This window comes from Dasypus novemcinctus, chromosome X, assembly GCF_030445035.2.
Source record: "Dasypus novemcinctus isolate mDasNov1 chromosome X, mDasNov1.1.hap2, whole genome shotgun sequence".
NCBI classification, from domain to species: domain Eukaryota; kingdom Metazoa; phylum Chordata; class Mammalia; order Cingulata; family Dasypodidae; genus Dasypus; species Dasypus novemcinctus.
This window is the reverse complement of record NC_080704.1, coordinates 47563552-47583619: the sequence shown is the minus strand read 5'-3', so window position 1 is coordinate 47583619 and position 20068 is coordinate 47563552. Positions and strand designations below refer to the sequence as shown.

Sequence of the window (20068 nt, the reverse complement as noted above, 5' to 3'; positions counted from 1 at the left end):
TTAAAACCACAGTGAGATACTTGTTTACACCTACCAGATTGGTAAAAATTAGTAAACCCGATAAAACCAAGCATTGGTGAAGATGTGAGTAAACAGGAACTCATACCTAATTAGTGGTAGGATGGGTGTACAAATTGGTAAAATCACTTTGGGGAACAATTTGTACAAGAATGTTCACTTTAGCATGGTTGCTAATAGTGAAAAGGTGGAAACCACCTAAAGTGCCCATTGTTAGGGGAAATGGAGAAATGAAATAAAATACTGTGCATGAGTGAAAATGAATGAGATCGACATGTATCAACATAAATAAATATTAGTTTGAAAAAAAACAAGTGAATATAATAGACTAAATTTTAAAATCAGAATAGTATGTTTTATGTGTTTATGCATATATATACTGTAGAACTACAAATATACACATCACAATGATATACAGTAACTTTAATTAAGAGGCTACCTCAGGGAAGTAAAGGATGTGAGTTGAATTTTAATATAGCTAACTTTTTGGATTATGGGTGTGTTTACATAAGCAAGAGCTCTTAAGCAAATGATGCCAAAACCTTAGTATCTTCAGTTTGGGTATTGGGGTGATTTTGCTGCCTGTTATATTGTGTTTTTTCCTTTTTTATATATTTGAAATATTTCATAACTTGAAAAAATTATATGTGGAATTACTAAACCAGAGAGTACAACTTCAATAGTTAACTGTTGTTCCTGCAATAACTTACATGGCTTATTAAAGCATAAAGAAATCCAGTGCATTACCAACACCTGTGTCCAAACCTTAATTAGAAGCCTTTACCAAAGTTCAGCTTATAATGGTTCTTTATGCATTTCCTGGGCCAGAAGCAAAACCAATAAGAGTAAGATGCTCTAATTTGATTCTTTTTTTCTTTTTTTCACCTATTTAGTTTGCATGAGTTTGTGCTGGAGTTGTCATCCACGCTTCAGATAGATCTTTGGTTTTTTTAAAACAAAAGGCATCTCAGTAATCACCATCATGCATGGGCAGAATGAAATGAAAATGAAAAGCATTGTCTTAGCAGAGACAGTGTCTGTTTAATATAAGTGTACTAATTTGCCTCCCCTCATACGTAAAATGTAATTGATACTTACTTCACGTTACAATGGCGGACAGTAAATAAATTTTACTCTGCTTCCCATTCCCTTGTATGTAAACTTTAAGGGGGAAATAAGAAGCAAAATAGAAGTTTAGGACAAACCAATCACCTCCTTTTCCCACTCTGTGCCCATTGTTACCACCACCCAACCAGCTCTCTCCACTTCATCTGAACTGAGGCACTGCAGCAGCCACTTCTAGGAGATATTTCTCAACTGGGTAATGTAGCTATGTGAAAAAGATACTGCATCATTCTGTGAGAGAATGTGCCATCGTTTCTGTCTTGTCAGAGTTATATCTTATGGTTATTTCTGTTGCTTTATTAATAAAAAGTTATTTCCCATCCACAGATGAGTTAATCACTTACATATTTTTGAAACTTTTAATGGCTTCATTTTTTTACATTTGACTCTTTAATCCATTTAAAATTGGGGGTGTGTGGTACAAGGTGAGGCTATAAATGTACTTCTAAAAAATAGGCACAGTACTATTTATTAATTCACCCCTTCCCCAGCATTTTTGTGATACTTCTCTGTTTGCAGTGATTCTGTCTGAGGGAGGCGAGTATATCAGAATCACTTGGGAAGCTTTTTTTAAAAATATACCTAAGCGTACCATTGCAAGATCCTACCTCTAGCACACCTTGACCAACAGAATCCTGGTTCTCCTGAGTTGTTCCAACCCCCACCCTTTTTAGAACGAGTAATTTGTCATATACTCTTCCATTATCAAGAGTCTACTTAGGGAGTAGTATTCTGTTCCACTGGTATTTATCCTTGCATCTGCTTCCTTATTGAAAGATAATAATATATTTTAACATCTGGTGAAGTAAGTTTCCATTCCTATTTCAAAAACCTAAAAAATAATCAACTCCTTAATATATTTCTGGAAAATCCAGGTTGCCTGTTGAGAAAAGTCTGTTTCATGCTGTTTTTCTCTTGTGGATAGCTTTCAGTAAGACTTTGTTTCAAAGGTTAAATTTGTATTAATTCTGTTTTTATACCAGCAAAACTGAAGAATCCATTTTTTTTAAGAAGCTGAAAATAAAGCCTTCTGTACTAGAACAGAATTTTCTTTTACTATTTACCTGATCTTAAAATTCAACTACCATTAAACCAGAATATTTTTCCAAAACTGATAGCAGTACTCAGCATTTAGGTCTCACTCTGGAAACCAGGCAGTTAATTTTGACCTCATTTGTTTTTGCATATGTAAGATGTTATTTAGAAACTTGTTCTATAGGTCTTAAGCAAGGTGAGATATGTATATATTTCTGAATTACCTTTTTCTGTGTGCCTCTAGCACTAAAACTTGGGTTGGAAGAAGGTAGGAACAGTGTTTCCTGCATGTATACAACTAATGCTCAGTAACAAATAAAAAATTATATTTTATAAAGAGCCTTAAATTTGATAAGTCATTAGCATCTTTCTCTAAAAATTGAGAAATATTCTCAGAATCCAGAAATATTATTAGTTACTCTAAGGCATGTTATTAGTGAAACATCTATCAGTAAACAAAATCCATTATGGGACTATAGGCAGATTCACTTTTATCAAAATTTTATTACAAATAACACAACAAGAATTAATTCACTGTATTTTTTTTTATTTTTTTTTAAAGAAGACTGTTGTACTGGGCTTTATAGGGATCGTCTCATTTAATACAAATAACATGACAAATAGCTTCCATCCAGAGATATGAGGGTATTTATTTTTCTTTTCATGTTCCTTGAAACCAAGAATAATTAATAGTAATAATATTTTGTAATGTAACTTGACCATTCAAACTATATTTTTATAATAGAAACATATAGAGGTATAAATGTCTACTAATAATTTAATTTTGAGAACATGAGGGAAAAATATTTTCATATTTTAAAATCATTCAAATAAATGCTGAGTTTCAGTTAGGTGATATTTATTAGGACAAGGTAATTAATATAATTATATTACTTTTTTCATGAGCCTAGTTTTCCAGCAAATTTCGATTTTTGTTCTTAAATATTACTTGTTTTTTAAATATACTTTGACCTATTGTTTACTCAACCAGTGTGTGCACTTACTGAAATATTAAGTAATACAAACCAAATCTCATTAAAATGAATTCAACTCTAACAAAAGTCTTCATACTTTTTAACAGTGATTTCCCAGCAATGACCTACCTTAAGTTTTAAGAAGTATTTTGACTATAAAAACATCTCCTACTCTGTGATAGATGAATGGATGGATCCTTGGAGTTACCATAACATATTTTTATATATTCCATTAACAGGATCCAGGTTCTATGTGTGACCAAAGAACTGGACAAATACTTTTACTGGTCAAACTTTTGAGAATGGTTGCCTTGATGATACACTAAGTATCATCATAAAAACTGAGTCCTAATAAACATCCATGTACCTCCCAGCCAGGTTTAACAGGCATTAACATTTTGCCATGTTTCCTTCAAATCTCCTCAGAGATAACCATTAACTTGAAGTTAGTATGTATGTTGTGTATATATTACCATGCATGTTTCATATTTTTATTGCATATATATAATCCATAAGGGATATAGTATTGTTTTATGTTTTTCTATTTTCTATAAATGGTTTCATATGTTAGATACCTTTTAAATTTATTTTTTAGTAGAGAAGTTGTAGGTTTACTGAAGGTACATACCCTTTTCCCAGTTGGTTTTTTAGTTTTACTTGACATTGTTTTTGAGACTTGTCCTTGTTGATGCATGCAGGTGTAGTTCATTTAATTGACGTGCTGTATAGTACTCCATTTTGTGAATAAGCCACAGTTTATTTCTCCATCCTTTTGCTGATGGATGGTTAATTAGGTAGGCTGTCTCCAATTGTTTAGTATTATGAAAAGTAGTTCACTGAGCATTTTTACATATGCTTTCTTGTGTACATATTTGAGTGATTCTATAAGATGTATACCTAGTTGTGGACTTGCTGGATCATAGGGTATGTACATCTTCAGTTTTGCTAGATATTTTACCAAAGCATGGCCCAAGATGGCTAAATGGTTCATAAATCTGTTTCAAGGTGAGGTTTTAAGTCCTGTTGCTACATTATTGGATTCTTAGCTCACCTGTTGTTTGATTTTACTGTAACGTATCTAAGTTCTTTCCATTTCTTTCTAAGCAGTGATAGATAGTAGGTGATTTCATTCTTTTATATAGGAATTTTACTAATTATCATTTTCACCTGATACAAAGGCGCAGGCACAAATGGATACACTGACATATTATACAAACTTTTTAAATGTCAAATAAATGTATATTTCCTGACATTTTAGGTAGGCCTCCAAAAAATTTAACTCTTACTTTACACATACTTTAAATTACTGTCACATGCTTGATTTTAATAGCTACTTTAGTGACATTAGAAACTGACATTTTCTTTAATTATTTTATTGTTAAAGCCATGAATTTCACTTAACCTTATAATCTATGTTAAAAGTGTTAGGTTAACAATTTTTTAAAGATTTTACATACACATTTAAAATTCCTTGAGCTGTTTTACAATTAAGAAAATGAAATATCACAAATAAGAAAAGAGCTTTGAGAAGATCTGAGTTTTGCAAATGCTAGAACTTTTTAGTTCTTCAGATATTAAGAGGCTGTGTTTTTTATTTGTTTGTTTATCATTGTTTTTAATGATTTACCTCAAACATTTTGAGAAACAGACTGAATTTTAACTCCAACTGATGTATCATGCAGGGAATATCCTGGTTTAAATTCTGAAGTGCTTTCACTCCTGCTTGCTTCCCCTTGAAATCGTCTGGAAAGAAGTTGGCACATTATTTTGCGGATATTACTGGACATCAGGAAGTACATGACTGGATCTAGGCAACTATTGAAAGACGAGAGAACCAGCATGATCTCATTGGTTTTGTGAACAATTTCCTTCCAGTAGCAAGATGAGATATTTAGCTGTGAAGAAATGTAGATGAATCGGAAGGCATGATAGGGAACAAAGCATATAGTAAAAATGATAAGTACAATAAAGGAATTCCGGGCTATTGTGGCATATTTACCAGAATTAGGAAATTTTGACCTCCTTTTCGAAATCCTCAATAGATTCTTACCAATCTTAATATACGAAAGGATTGTTAGTAGGAAAATCAACCAGAACATTACCACAAGAATGAAGTTAAAAATTGCTTCTCCTTTTGCATCATGCTTATCTCTATAATGGAAACACACTGTCGAATTATGCCCTTCTTTCTTAAGTGTTAAGATAATCATAGTTAAAAATCCCACAAGAGCAATTGTCCATACTGTACCACAAACAAAAATACTTTGTTTGGTTGTTAGTGCTTTCCGTTGTTGTATAGACCGATTAATTTTTATGTAGCGATCCAAGCTGATGAATCCAAGCAAAATAATACTAATGTACATGTTCATATAAAATAGTGTTCCCACAACCTTGCAAAGAATCACACCTAGTGTCCACTTGTTGTGGTTAATGTGGTACATGATTCGGAAAGGGAGGCAAAAGATGAGTAGGAGGTCTGCAATTGCTACATTAAGAAGGTAGATTTGAATGGAATTTCTTTTGCGGTGGATACCCAGAAATACATAGAGGGCAATTATGTTCCCAACCAGTCCCACAATGAAAATAATTGAGTAGAAAGTTGTTAACACAGTAGATAGTAATTTTTCATCCATGGGACATGTAGCATTTGATGCTCCTGAGAAGTTTTGTGGCAATGGATTGCTGTGATTAGCTATGAATTGTGTTCCATGGGAAGAGCAAGACCGGCTGCTGACTGAAGTTGTCGTCATTGTTACTGTGTGACTTCGCACAGTCTTCTGTGAGGATCAAACAGTGAAGTTGCCAGTTGACATGTCCTTATGTGTCGTTTTATGTCTTCAGATTTTTCCTACAACAGAATGCCAAAAGTTGAGTCATTTGCTATTTTTAAAAGTTACTTTAACTCGATGCATAAATAATAAATGATTTATTTCCAGACGTTGTGGGAAACTTTAGTTCTTTCCTTCTTTGGACTGTTTAGATAACTGCACAGTGTGTGTAGCAGCATTTTGGTATCACCAAACAAGCAGCAAATGTAGTAGGCTCTTATAGAGTGTCCTGCTCTAACCTTCCCTTTAGCTGTGCTATGCATTCAAGGTTTATTTGTTTATGATATTGAAATCAATAATGAATTAAGAGATCATCTTTTTTAAGGGAGATTGTTGGAGTAAAAGAGAAAAAGGTGAAAAGAAAAGATAACGGATATATTTTTTAGATGAATGTCAGTTTCCCCAAAGGTAATAATAGCCTTGTGAGTGAGTATGGCCCACTCTGGCCCTGCCCAGCTTCAGAACCGCTTTGTGCCTTGACCCTTTCCCTCATATGTGCCATTCATTCATTTTGATACATGTTGCCAAACAGCATGTAACAGATAAACTATGGCAGTCTCTCATTCGGTGGTGGGGGTGGGAAGAGGATCCTAAATTTCTTCCATTGTACACCTGAGACCAAGTTGGGGATATTAAAATAATTTGCCTATGGGGCATACAATGAACATAACAAACCAGGACAGCATAACACTGCTTAGTTACACAAACTCTTAGAACACCACACGGAACAAAATAGCCGAACAAAAACCACGCCAAGTGGTGGCTGCCTATTAACCACCCCTGACCTAGAAGCATAGGATCACAGTGTAGATGGGAAGCAGAATGTGCAATCCAAGATTTTGAAAGTAACTAATTGCAACTTAAATATGCCCTGGATTAGGTAATTTGAGACTGTTGCTAGAAACTTATAAGAGATAGTGGGTGAATTCTACTTGTTGTTTGCAGCAGCAGAGAATGTTAGCAGTGCTACTTGTTATTGGCCCTTCCCAGGGCATTGACTGCTACAAAGAGCTCAGTCTGAGAGCCCATCATAAAGAGCTAGAAGATATGAGGAGAGACCAGAAAGTCTCCTCACATTTCTTTTTTAGAGTGACTGCCCTGTTTCTCAATAGCAGCCTCCAAGAAGGTGTAGCATAAAAGGATTCAGAATAAGGTTTTCAAAATTGGGCCTAACTAACTCTGTCACCTTGGGCAAATAACTAAATTTTTCTACCTCAGTTTTCTCATTTGCAGAAATGCAAAATGCATATGAAGAGCTTAACCTTGGCATATAACAAGTGCTCGGTAAAAGTTAGCTTTAGAAAACACCTTTTCAATCAAAAGCTCAGATTAGTAAGTTTTTCATACCTGGCTAAGTACTGCTTGGGAAACAAAGGTGAATATGAGAAACCTTGCTCTTTGGGAACATTTTTGTGGGGGTGTGCGTCAAACCATGAGTACTATAATGCAAAGTGGATTTGAATCATAATCATTAATTTCCTGATATGATATAATACACAGAGAAAAAAATATTTGGAAGAACTTAACCTTTCTTAAAATTCTGCCAAAATTTAATTAATAAGAAACCTTTCTATTAGATGGGTAAAATTCAGGTTTAAATTTTTGTAAAGGGGGAATTGATTCTAAAGAAGAGGAACTGGCTAGTGAGGAGGAAGTTATGTAATATCTGATAAGAGCCTGGATTCAGAACAGTGGCAGAGTGGGATGGAGGAAGGAGGGAATACTGAGTCAGTTGTGTGTTGTGTGTCTCAACTGCAGGAAGACAGATTTCACAAAGTTTAAAGAAACTTAGAAGCCTGTTTCTTCTGATCGAAGATTCTAAAAGGAAAGGCAGTCTAGGAAGAATGGCAGGCTTCCAAAAATGAAACTGATAATAGAATCTGAAATACCAGGAAGAAGAAAAGGGGGTCAGTAGAGGGACTTGTGTGGTGTGGCTACATAAGGAGCCTTCAAGGGTTCAGGTATGAATATATCTCCTGATGAAAGAGAAGGGAGACACAAGAAATGATGTGATTCTGAGTTCTGATAGCCCAAATGACTTTAACAACTCATTTGTAAGTAGTATTTGTTTTCTTCTCCCTCATAGATTTTAAGCTCCATTAGGATAAGAACCAGGTCTATTATATTTGCCTATGCATACCAGTTAGCACAATAAATATTGTGAATGAAAGATAGGATTTAGTAGAAATCCATATGAAGTACTAACTGTGGCTATCAAAATCAACTGTACAAGTACCGGAAGGGCTTCAGCTGTATAAATAAAACACAATTGCAATTGACTGCAATCGCTGTGTCAGTGGTGTGATGTGGTTGGAACTAAAACCACTGCCATCTTTGGTCGAATTCATAGATGTATATTGTCTTAAGTGAGGGTGTTACTACTGGTCTGCCTCTGTTCCATGCTGGTGGGGTCTCACCTGGTATACAGTACTTCATCCTGAGCAGCATATTTAGAAAAGGCCACAGACCAAATGGGGAGAAGAGCTTAAATCACCACAGAAGGACAAGTTGAAGGAAATAGGCACCTTATCCTGGAGATGTGACCACTTTAGTCCATGAAGTAAAAGGTTTCACCTTGTTATATGTGTCTTCAGAAAGCAGAACAAGGACCAGTGGGTAGAAATTGCAGAGACAGATGTTGTCTCTTTTTAAGGAAATGATTTTTTAGAAGGGAACGATTTATCTTGGGAGACAATAAGGTCTTACTGCTGGAGATTTTTGAGACTACCACCGATTGGCACTTTGTAGAAAGGATTCTTGGTTCTCAAGCCTGGCTGCATATTAGAATCCCCTTAAGGGCTTTTTAAAGATACCAGTGTCTGGCTTCATCCCCAAATAGTCTGATTTAATTGGTCTGGAATGGGCTCCAAGCAATGGTTTTCTTTAAAAACTCCCCAGGAATTCCAGTGTGCAGACAGACTTTGAAACGTGGAGCTAAATGGCCAAACCATTAATTAATATTTATTTAGCACTTGCTATCTGTAAGACACTGTGTTAAGCACATTTATATTCTTTCATTTACATAATCTTTCCAATAAATGTATGAGATACAGGTATTACAGAAGAAGTTATGACCCCACCCTTGGCCACACAGTCTTCGAATGGCAGTGCCCTAGTTGGGACTTATAGAGCCTGGGATCCTTTTCACCAAACCTCACTTCTTATCAGATATAATAAGCATTTTCTTTATGAATATAGAATTAGATCAACAATGTTTTGACATGACTGACTTAACATTATCCGCATCAGCAATTTTAAGAAGAGATAATGCCATCTGGCTCTACTTTTATCGAAAACGGTATTAATTTTTTTATTTGGCATGCCCATTATAGTAAATACCTGAATTCAGAGTTTACAGAATCACAAATCATTCATCAGAATGTTCAGTACACCCCCTAAAGCATATCAGACTTCTTTCTAGACCAGTTAACCCTAATCAAAATAATCTCTAGAAAGCTGTTAGCACAAAGTACATATTCTGAAACCTTTTGTCTCTGCCCTAATCTGCAAGTAAAATAAACAAATAGTAGTTGAACAAGATATCAACAGTAAACTGTTGGTTCTGCTTTAGTCTTAAACTTAAGGGAATACAGCAGAGCAGTGCAATTGTTTAAATAGAGTAGTAGCCATTGTTGAGAACTATGTAGCAGATGTCTAGTGTACAATTATTTATTAACAGATTAAATTCTGTTCTAAACTTTAATGGCAGGTTTTTGCCTTCTTTGAGCTAGGTTGGCACATTTTATATATATATATATATATAACATGTCGATTGCTTGCTATTCGTAATGCCATTTATTGATATTGTAAAAACGACTTGCTTAGTATGTTTAGAATTACCTGTTCAGACAAGAAACAAACCCTTGTGTTCACAGTGGACTAATTTCTCAGTGGACATGACTGATGACCCATGTGTTATATTGAAGTGGTCACAATGGCTTTCTGATAGTAGATGGTAAGTGTTTTGTAATGCTGTCACTTGGCAAATTATGAAGCTCACAACCCTATGTTAGTGCCCACCACCACCATTGCCACCACCACCGCTCCCCTACCCCTGCTAATTTATTTTAACTGGCCCATAGAGGAGCTACTGCACTGGAGGGTAGGACCCGACAGATTCCATTATGGCCCCACGCGAGCAGAAGCTTTTTAAATGCAGTTTTGGCATGTTTGTGAATTCCCTTAACTCTTAATGTGTTTATAATTCCACGTTGCCATGTTAAAATACATACCTATTTGGTAAGGATAGCAACCTTTCATCGTTTTTTAGTTTGACTTGATAATGACTGAATCATTCAGGCCATGCTTCTAAAACTGCATTAATTCCTGTATACAGAATGAAAATTAAAAGCATATTACTTTGGAAATAATTATATTAGCAGTATAGTAGTATTTGCTGTAAACTTTTGCTCAAACTATTTTTTTATTTTAGTTGAATTAACTAAAGTGTATTTTGCTTTTTGTTTCCTGTAATCACCTTACTTATTTCTGAAACAATAAATTTCAAATTTAATTGGTAATTACAATAAAATAGTTAATAATGTAATAAAATACTATAATTGAAAATAGAAAGACCACAGAGCTTAATAAAGTTATTAAGTTACAGATAATTTATAATACAGTAGAAATAAAATGTGTTGCATATGAAATTAACTTTTAATTGATGTAAGTAGGATATACAGTATTTTATGGCAGTATACAAAATATAATATAAACAGTGTGAGTATATTTTCAGTTTGAGCCTAAATATCTTGAATGTCCTAAAGTTCTTAAAGTAACTAAAATGACGTAGCCTCATTTTCATCAAGGCAGTGGTGTCATTCAAGCAGTTTACTTTAGTGATTCTAATAGCAAAGTGTTGCTGGTATTAGAGTATTCCTTATCAACATGAATCAAGTTTCACTTGTAATGTTCAGATAATCAATTTTAATTGAAATAAAGGATCCTTTATTTAGTTAAGATTAAGTAATACTCACAGTTCAGGCTCTCCTGAAGTAAAAGGAGCTTAGCCCCCAAGCTTCCCTAGACAGAGACTTGTCTTGGTGGTGTCAGCTGGGCTTCTCCATCCGGTAGTGGCGCAATCGATTGGGGTTTTCTTCTCCTTTATATTTGCGTGTGGTGGTAAATTTTTTTTTCTTTCTCTTTTCAGTATGACAACTCTTAGACTCCTTTTGAAAATATAAAAAGGCCCCACCACCATGCAACAGCATTATGCTTCAACTCAGTCAACACTTAAGTTTAGGAAATTATGTATGTTTTTATGAATAACCACCTTCCAACTTGACAGGTATAGATAGTTTCCTTCATCCCCCAAAATAATTTTTATAAATAATAAGTAGAAGTACACCTTTTCATTTTTCCCAAGAAATGATAGGTAAGAAGCTACATGGACTTTTAAAGCATACGTATTGAATTTCTGTTGGGGTTTTTTTGGATAGTTTTTAGAAACTAGGATAAATACTCTCAAGGAACATTCTAATTATTTCTAGGTATACTCTTCTAAACTTTTCATTTTTTAATATATGACACATGGAACAGAATACTTTCTGATTGCTAGAATAAAAATATTCTTCAGCTCCTGCTTTGCCCTAGAAACTCTGAGAAGGAAAGTAATACTGTATTGGTCTGTGAGGATCATTTTTATGACTAAATATTTACCAATTACCTATTAGCCTTCAATTTCATAAATTCTATTATAAATATGCTTCTTTTTCTATTTTATGCTAGGTATTTTTTCACACTTCAGCTACCTCTTTTTGACAATACTAATTCTGTTTTAACCTTCAGTTCCTTAGTAGTCCTATTGTTACTATGTTTATTTTATTTTCTCCTCAGTGTGAGTCAGCAGACTACCACTAGATTTGAGTATGATAAGCTCATATAATCTTTTTCTAGTTCTTCCTTTATATGAGCTTTTTCCTGTTCAGCCTTAACTTTCTGTCTCTGTCTTCTTCGCTTATTCCTATATGTTATTCTCTTCCCCTCACCTTTCCTCTTCCTCATTTGTTGGTATCTTAAGTTTTTTGGTTTTTTAAAATTTATATAAAGCTAGAAGTAGAAAGAATAAATAAAGACATATGCTTCTTTGGTGTTATCTATCATTGATATCATCATCTCATCTTCATCTAAACCCCAAACCTGGTAAAAATCCAACTCACCACCCATTCCAGGCCTGAACCCTGCCAGCTGAAATGATGACTGCTGGTTACAAATGCACAGTCATGCTGATTGGTCTTACTTCAAATTCATGACCACAAACCTCAAGGTGGACCCCTGTGCTACCAACAGTCCTACTGTATTTCCTTAATCCCATGGTTCTCAAAGCATGGCTCCCCAAACAGTAGCATCAAGAGCAGTCAAGAATTTGTTAGAAATGCACATTCTTGACCTCATCCCGACCTGTGAACCAGAAATTCTGGGAGTGTGGCCCAGCAATTTGTGATTCTGATACTAAAGTTTGAGAACCACTGCCTTCGTCAATTTATTCTCCTACTCTTTGAAAAGACTATTTCACACCTTCACTATTCTTGAACTATAGCAATCCCCTCTCCTTCTCTATTCCCAACTGATCATCACTTTTTATTTCGCTGAAAAAATAGAAGCACTTAGAAGAGAGCTTCCACATCTGCCTATATCTACCAGTGTCCCTTTACTTGCCTTTGCTACTGTCACGTAAGCCTAATCCCTCTACTGGTATGTCCATCCCCTCTCCTGGGGTATGAAGTTTTCCCTCTCTACTAAATCATTCCCATCAGCACACGAACATTTCTCTGTCTTTAAAAACAAAACAAAAACCTCCCTCCCTGAAGATCCTCTAGGTGCTGCTATGGAGTCGTATAGAATATATTGTTATGTGAAAAATTTGAACATTTATATATTTTATTTTTTTTAAATGACAAAAGGATAAACCAAAAAATAATAAAAACCATTAATAGTGGGGGTGGGGAGACAAAAGTTGCATCTCTCTGAATGGTGTTTGTTCTGTAGTTTTGACTGTGGAACCATGTAAATGTTTTATTTAATTAAAACACCAAATTAAGTCAAAAATCAAATTAAAACAAATCAACCTCACTGTTTAACACATTGAAAGCATAATCAGAAGAATTATTTTAAGTGATTTTAAAATTGGTCGTTGTTGTTTGACATAATTCTAGACTTACAGAAGAGTTTAAAAAGTACAAAGGAGTCCGGATTATCCTTCACTTAGATTCCCCATATGTTAAAAATTTACTACTTTTGCTTTTTCTCTCACTCTATCTATATCACTTTATCCATCTGTCCGTATATTTTCAAAAAAACAAGGGATTCTCTTATATAACCACAGTGTAATTATCAAAATCTACAAATTTATATCAAAAGAATACTATCATTTGATCTATAGGCCTTGTACCAATTTCATCAATTGCCCTCAAAATATCCTTTATAGCAAAAATAAAAACAAGATCGTGGGTTGCATTAGATTATGTATCTTTTTTTTTAATTTTAATACAGTTCAAATCAGCACGTCTGGTTCATGTCAGCTCCTTCACTGCCAAATCTGAAGGCAGGGACTGCTTCAGTTTCTCTGCCTTCTCTTTGTCTGTGATGACCAAAGTATAAAGATACCTGCTGCAGCGAACTTTAAATTTTACATTATCTTTATTTTTCTTGATCTTGACAGATTTGGCATCCTTTAGCCTGGCTGCGAGCAGGAAGTCTTTAATTTCCTCAATTTTGCGAGGCATGGTGATGAGGCGGCAACAGCACCTATGGGGAAGACAGCCCAGGGTGTTAATAGGGCGCACAGAGTCCCTCCCTCTGAAATACCAGTTCCGTGGCATCCCCTCCTCCTTCCCTGCACCCTCCAGGTTGTTATGTTTCTTTAGTCTCCTTTCCTGAGGTTTTTTGCCTTTTTGTTTTTTGTATTTCATGACAGATAGTTCTGAAGCATGTAGTCCAGTTACTGTCTAGAATGTCTTTCAGTTTGGGTCTCTGTCTGATGTTTTCTTATGATTAGATCCAATTATGTACTTTGTCAGGAATACCACACATTATTCCTCAGTTCCAGAGTATTGCTGAGTTCTTCTCTGCCAATATATCAGGAATCACATGCTATCAATCCCATTGTTGGTGATGGTAACTTAGATAGTAGTGTCTGCCACATTTCTCCCCTGTAAAATTACTGTTTTACCCATTGTGATTAGTAAACATCCTGTGGGGAAATACTTTGAGGTTATATAAATATCCTATTTCTCGTCAAGCTTTTAACTAACCAGTTTTAGCATCCTTTGATGATTCTTACCTTGAAACAGTTATTATAATAACTACCATATAGTTGTTTTCTAATTCCATCACTTCTACATTTTTTAGTTGGTTTGCTACTGAAGTAAAAGCTTTCCTTCTCTTCCACTTAATTATTTATATATTTGTTTATGTCAGCATAGACTCATGAATTCTTGCTTTATTTAGCAGTAAAATAGTATTTCGACTGGGTATATCTAGCAGTATTTTTCTAAGGGACAAAAAGAACCACAAAGAAATCTTAAATAGCATACAGTTGAACTTGTAACTGGTAATGTTGGTGCTGTTATTTTGAAAATTTACACACACACACATAAACACATAAAGCAACTGAATAATTATGTTAATGTCATTAGGAACCAAGATTACAGTGCAAAAGCAAAGAAACAAAGTAAAAACCCTGTTATTGAATAGGAAGAAGCATCAGCATGAATTCATGGGTTTTTTTCTCCTTCTAAAAAAACACTTATTTCTTAGTTCTGTCCATGAAAGTTGAAGCAATGATATCCCAGTAATAACAGCGGGCATAGTACTCAGATTATGGATTTAATTATTTGCTACTTGGAAAGATGGCTACATCTGGGGCAAGAAATCAACAAGATGAGCCTGGGACAGCTTCTTGTGCCTGAAAACAAGGAGGGTATCAGATTCCTTAAAGTCTTTAAAAAAAAAAAAAAAGCACTTAAGAGCTAACTCAGTGGGGCGCCCACTGGCCAAAAATGGAACAATTTGAACAACAATGATAAATGGCTGCAGTTGATTGAAACACATCAATATAAAAAAATCTGTGAATTTGTAATCAAAACAAAAAAATGCCAGCCTTCTTCAGATACCTTTGCAGGTTGCCTAGAAACCACGTTGTTATTCTAGAATTAGTTCATAGCTGCTTTACTCATAATAGCAAACAACTAAAAACTGTCCAGATGTCCATCAACAGGTGAATGGACAAACTGTGGTATATTCATAAATGGAATATTTACTCAGCAATAAAAAGTAATGAATTACTGATTGCAACAATATGGATAAATCTCAGGCTATTATGATGAGTGAAAGAAGCTGTACATGAAAGAGTACATACTGTATATCTGGATAGGGATTTGGGTTACGCAGATGTCTGCATTTGTCAAAACTCTCTAACAGTACTTGAAGATTTGTCTGTTTCACAGTATGTAAATTTTACCTTAGAAAAGAATTGTAAACAAATTTGAAACTCTAATAATGTGTGCTGAAGTGTAGTGCCGAAAAGCACCGATATTTGCAACTTGCTTTTTAAAAAATTTTATAAAATTGTCAAATATCCAAAAGTACTGAGAGAAACATCCTATTAAAAGTGTACTTTTTTTTTCATATGAGAAATGTTATTTTTAAAGAGGTTTTTGATTACAGAAAAGTTACATTGAAAGTAAAGGTATTCCCATGCTCACCACCTCCTTCCCCTCCCACATCTTTCCCTATTAATAACATCTTACAATAGTACATTTGTTACAATCGATGAATAAATATTGAAGCACTGCAACTAACCAAGGTATAAACAAACAAAAGGTAATACAACCATGAACCAAAGTAAACTTATTATTATTGCAGTAATAGAGGAACATGTAATTGATATAAATAAAGATAGTGGTTACCAGAAGTTCTGAGGGGAGAGGGAGGGAATAATAGGTGGAACCTAGGATATTGGAATGAAGTGCAACTTACTTTTAAATGTACCAAAAAATAAGGTAGATTGGTGGTTGGTTAGAGGGATGAATACATATGACTACATACAAGCAAATGTGGCAAAATGTTAATTGTAGAACTTAGATGGCAGATATAGGTTATCTACTATACAATTATTTCAAATTTCTATATATTTTACATTTTTCATGGTGAAACGTTGAGTGCAATTTCCGTTTTGGAATCCCTACTTATAGATCTACGTATCACTGGTGGCTAAAATCAACTGAGTGAAAAGTTGGTGGTGAACCTTATAATGATGGACCAGGAAGGCCACTCCTGGACCTACTGATCAACTGTCACTAAAAGTAGTACTAGACATTATGGTCTTCCTGATGTGATACAGTAGATGTACCATCTAAAATTCAATCTGAATCTAATCAAGATTCTAGATCTACCAAATTACACAAAAGACAGGAGATTAAGGAACGTATTAAAGAGGGTTTCATTAACCAAGTCCAGATTGTAGGAAATTCCACAGGGGAAATTACCTACTATCTTAATGAATCAGTAGCATGAACTTCGGGGAAAAGGTACAGACGAGGGGAGGGGGTGATCTGTTATGGAGTAAGATAGACTTAAGAGGCATAAGCATCAAGTGCAATGTATATATCTTGGATCCCATTTTGACTGTAAAAAGAGATTTTTGAGACATTTGAACAAAATTGATTGTGAACTGGGTATTAGATATTATTCTTAATTTTATTGAATGTGGTAATGACATTGTTTATTTTTTAAAGTTCCGTGTTAGAAGTACTGAACTATCAGGTGAAATAATATGACTTCTTTTAAAATACTTTAGAAAAAATGGTTGATGATAGATAAAAATGGCAGAATGTCAATAACTGTCAAAGCTCAATGATACGTATATGGGTTTACTAATCTATTTTCTCCACTTGTATGTGTTAAACAAAAAATTTCCTAGGCTTCACATTCTCTTCCAACTATATCCTATTTCTCCTATATCCTAGTACAGTGAAAAAAATTTTAAAGATATCTATACTTACTGTTTCCACATCATCTCTTCCCCATCTCTCTCTGGAACGTGGTCCAATGGGAATTTTATCTCTATCATACCACCAGACCACTTTGATCAAGGTTACCAGTGACTTCCAAGTTTGCCAAATCTAATGGTAAATTCTTAGTTCCCATCTTATATGTCCTCTAAGTGGCATTGAACACTATTAATCATTTTTCTTGAAAGGTTTCTTTGATTGGCTTAAAGACACCAAATTCCTCTGCTTTTCATTTTCTTCACTCTATAGGCATTCTATTTCCTTGCCTAGATTGTTCTCATCTACTTGACCTCCCATATTGGTGTGCACCAGGGCTCAGTCCTCTGACCTCTTCTCTTCTTTATCAGTAGTCATTCCTTAGGTGATTTCATTAACTATAAATACCAACTATGCGCTATTGATTCTCAAATGTATATCTCTAACTCCAGCCTGCCCCCACATCTGATAAGATCTCATATTCAACATGTGTGAAACCAAATTCTTTTTTTTTTAATTCCCACTTTTCTATTGCCTTTATTTTTTAAAAAGGACACACTTAATCATGGATACATTTTAAAGGTAAAAGATTAGAATGATTACAAAAATATATAGATCAAACGGGTAAGTTTCCTTTTTTAATTTTATTTTTTAATTCATTTTTTAAAAATATTACATTCAAAAAATATGAGGTTCCCATTCACCCCCACCGCCCCCACCCCACCACTCCCCCCACAGCAACATTCTCCCCCATCATCATGACACATCCATTGCATTTGGTGAGTACATCTCTGGGCATCACTGCACCTCATGGTCAATGGTCCACATCATAGCCCATACTCTCCCACATTCCATCCAGTGGACCATGGGAGGATCTACAATGTCTGGTAATTGTCCCTGCAGCACCACCCAGGACAACTCCAAGTCCCGAAAATGCCTCCACATCTCATCTCTTCCTCCCATTCCCCACACCCAGCAGCCACCATGGCTACTTTTTCCACACCAATGCCACATTTTCTCGATTACTAACCACAATAGTCCATGAATAGAATATCAGTAAGTCCCGAAACCAAATTCTTGATCCCCCTTACAAACTCCTTCCCCAGTGTTCCCAATTTTAGTAAATGGCATCCTCATTTTCACCCAGTTGCTTAGTAAAAAAAAACTTAGTTGTCTTGCTTAACTCTTTCTCTCACACTCCATATCCAATCTGATTTAGTCTAACTATATCCTGTATTTCACCAGTTCTTCCATCTCTGCTTCCATCACTCTAGTCTAGTCCAAGTCACAATCTTCTCTTGATTGGATAAAGGCAATAGCCTCTAACTGGTCTCATTTCTTCCACTCTCATGCTCCTACAATCTATTCTCCACACTGCAGCCAGAGAGCGCCTTTCAAAACCAAAGTCTGATTATACCGCTCCCCTTCTCAAAACCTTCCAGTGGTGTTTTAGTCTGCTAGGCTGCTAAAATGCGATATACCAGAAATGGTTTGGCTTTTAACAGTGGGGGTTTATTAGTTTACAAGCTTACAGCTTTGAGACTGAGAAAAATGTCTAGATCAAGGCCTCATCAGGTGATACTTTCTCCCCAAAGACTGCCTGCCAGTGGTCTTAGACTCCTGTCACATGGCAAGGCACATGGTGGCATCTGCTGGGCTCTCTCTTCTCTTTCAGATTTCATTGCTCTCAGCTTCTGGTTTCCATGGCCCTTTCTCTTTCTCTTTGTCTTAATTTCATTCTCTTGTAAAGGACTCCAGTAAGAGGATTAAGACTCACCCTGGGCCATGCCTTATTGAAGTAACCTGGTCAAAAGTTTCCACTTACAATAGGTTTATACCCACAGTAATGTATTAACTTTAAGAACATAATTTTCTGGGGTCCATTCAGCTTCAAATCATCACAGGTGTTTTATCATCTCACTGCACAAAAAACAGAGTTCTGGCCGTGGCTTCAAGGCCTTAGATGATAGGGCCTTTGATCATCTCTCAGGTATCCCACCATTCTTCCCCTTGCTCATTCCTTTTCAGAAACACTGGCTTCCTTACATTTCTCCAAATATACCAACTTTCTCCATGCCCCTTGGCCTTCATATTTACTGTCTTCCCCACCTGGAACTTGATTCCACATGGCCTGCTCTTTCGCTTCATTCTGGTCCCTGTTCAAATATTACCCCATCAAAGAGGCCTTTTGTGACCATCCTAACCAAAATAGCAGCTCTGAAATCCCCAAACCTAGAACACTTACCTGCTTACCAGCTTAATTTTGCCTCATAACGTTTAACCTTCCTGATTTTATATTATCTTAACTTGTATTTATTTGTTTCTTTGTTTATTTTCTACCTTAAATTCAAATTTTATGATTTATCTTACTTAAGGAATTATGGAGAAAGACTAAACCTACACTCTGATGAAAATTAAACAAATTTCTGTATAACATTAACTTAAGCATAAATACAATCAACAAAGTATAAGGAAGATTCTTTGGAGTTCCAAGTTAAGCTCCCACTTCTCCTTCCTAAGAAGGTGATGGAAATACTTCTGTAGGCATGGCCAGGAGAGCTTGTTAGGATCTAATTTGTTATTTTCTCCTTCTACACCAACCTCATCTTTCTCCTTGCCTCATCTCCAGGCTTATTCATTCACTGTGTACCACACTAGAATTGTTCTAGGGGTATTGTTTTCTTATTCAGGTCTGTTGTCATTGTTCTCTAATTTTACCAACTTAAAGTTCTCATTGAGTATAGTCTTTATCAGTTGATTTCTGTTGTGGTTTACTTGCTTCCCAGTAAACTCTTCTAACTACTTTGTGTCATGCTATAGTTTGCTCACCGTTCATTCATGTGCACTTGCTTTCCCGCTCCTATCTTTCTCTAGCTCACACACATTCATACCACTTATATTTAAGGGCTTATCTTTCTATGAACTAGGCTCTACTGTGAACATCTTTAGACTTCTTTGGACAAAAAGAGTAATTTCCAAAGTGAATCCTGATACTCTCATTGAGCAGAGTAAGAATCCCTCCCACTTCTGTGTATCATCATTAAATATCTGTCAGTGTACTCCAGCTCAGGCTTTTAGTACACAGATTTTTTCATACCCA

General features: G+C 35.3%; 2 protein-coding genes across 9 annotated transcripts in view; one reads left to right on the top strand and one right to left on the bottom strand.

The window, feature by feature from the left end:
* CASK (calcium/calmodulin dependent serine protein kinase) overlaps nucleotides 1-20068 on the top strand; it is a 435002-nt gene that overhangs the window by 249887 nt on the left and 165047 nt on the right. The gene's annotated exons all lie outside the window — the stretch shown is intronic.
* Nucleotides 2709-11082, bottom strand: GPR34 (G protein-coupled receptor 34). Its single transcript, XM_004461024.4, has 3 exons — nucleotides 10957-11082; nucleotides 10213-10306; nucleotides 2709-6000 (listed from the first exon to the last, which is right to left on the bottom strand). Exon 3 carries the CDS (start codon nucleotides 5900-5902, stop codon nucleotides 4781-4783), a length of 1122 nt encoding a protein of 373 aa, XP_004461081.1. The 5' UTR covers nucleotides 5903-6000; nucleotides 10213-10306; nucleotides 10957-11082; the 3' UTR covers nucleotides 2709-4780.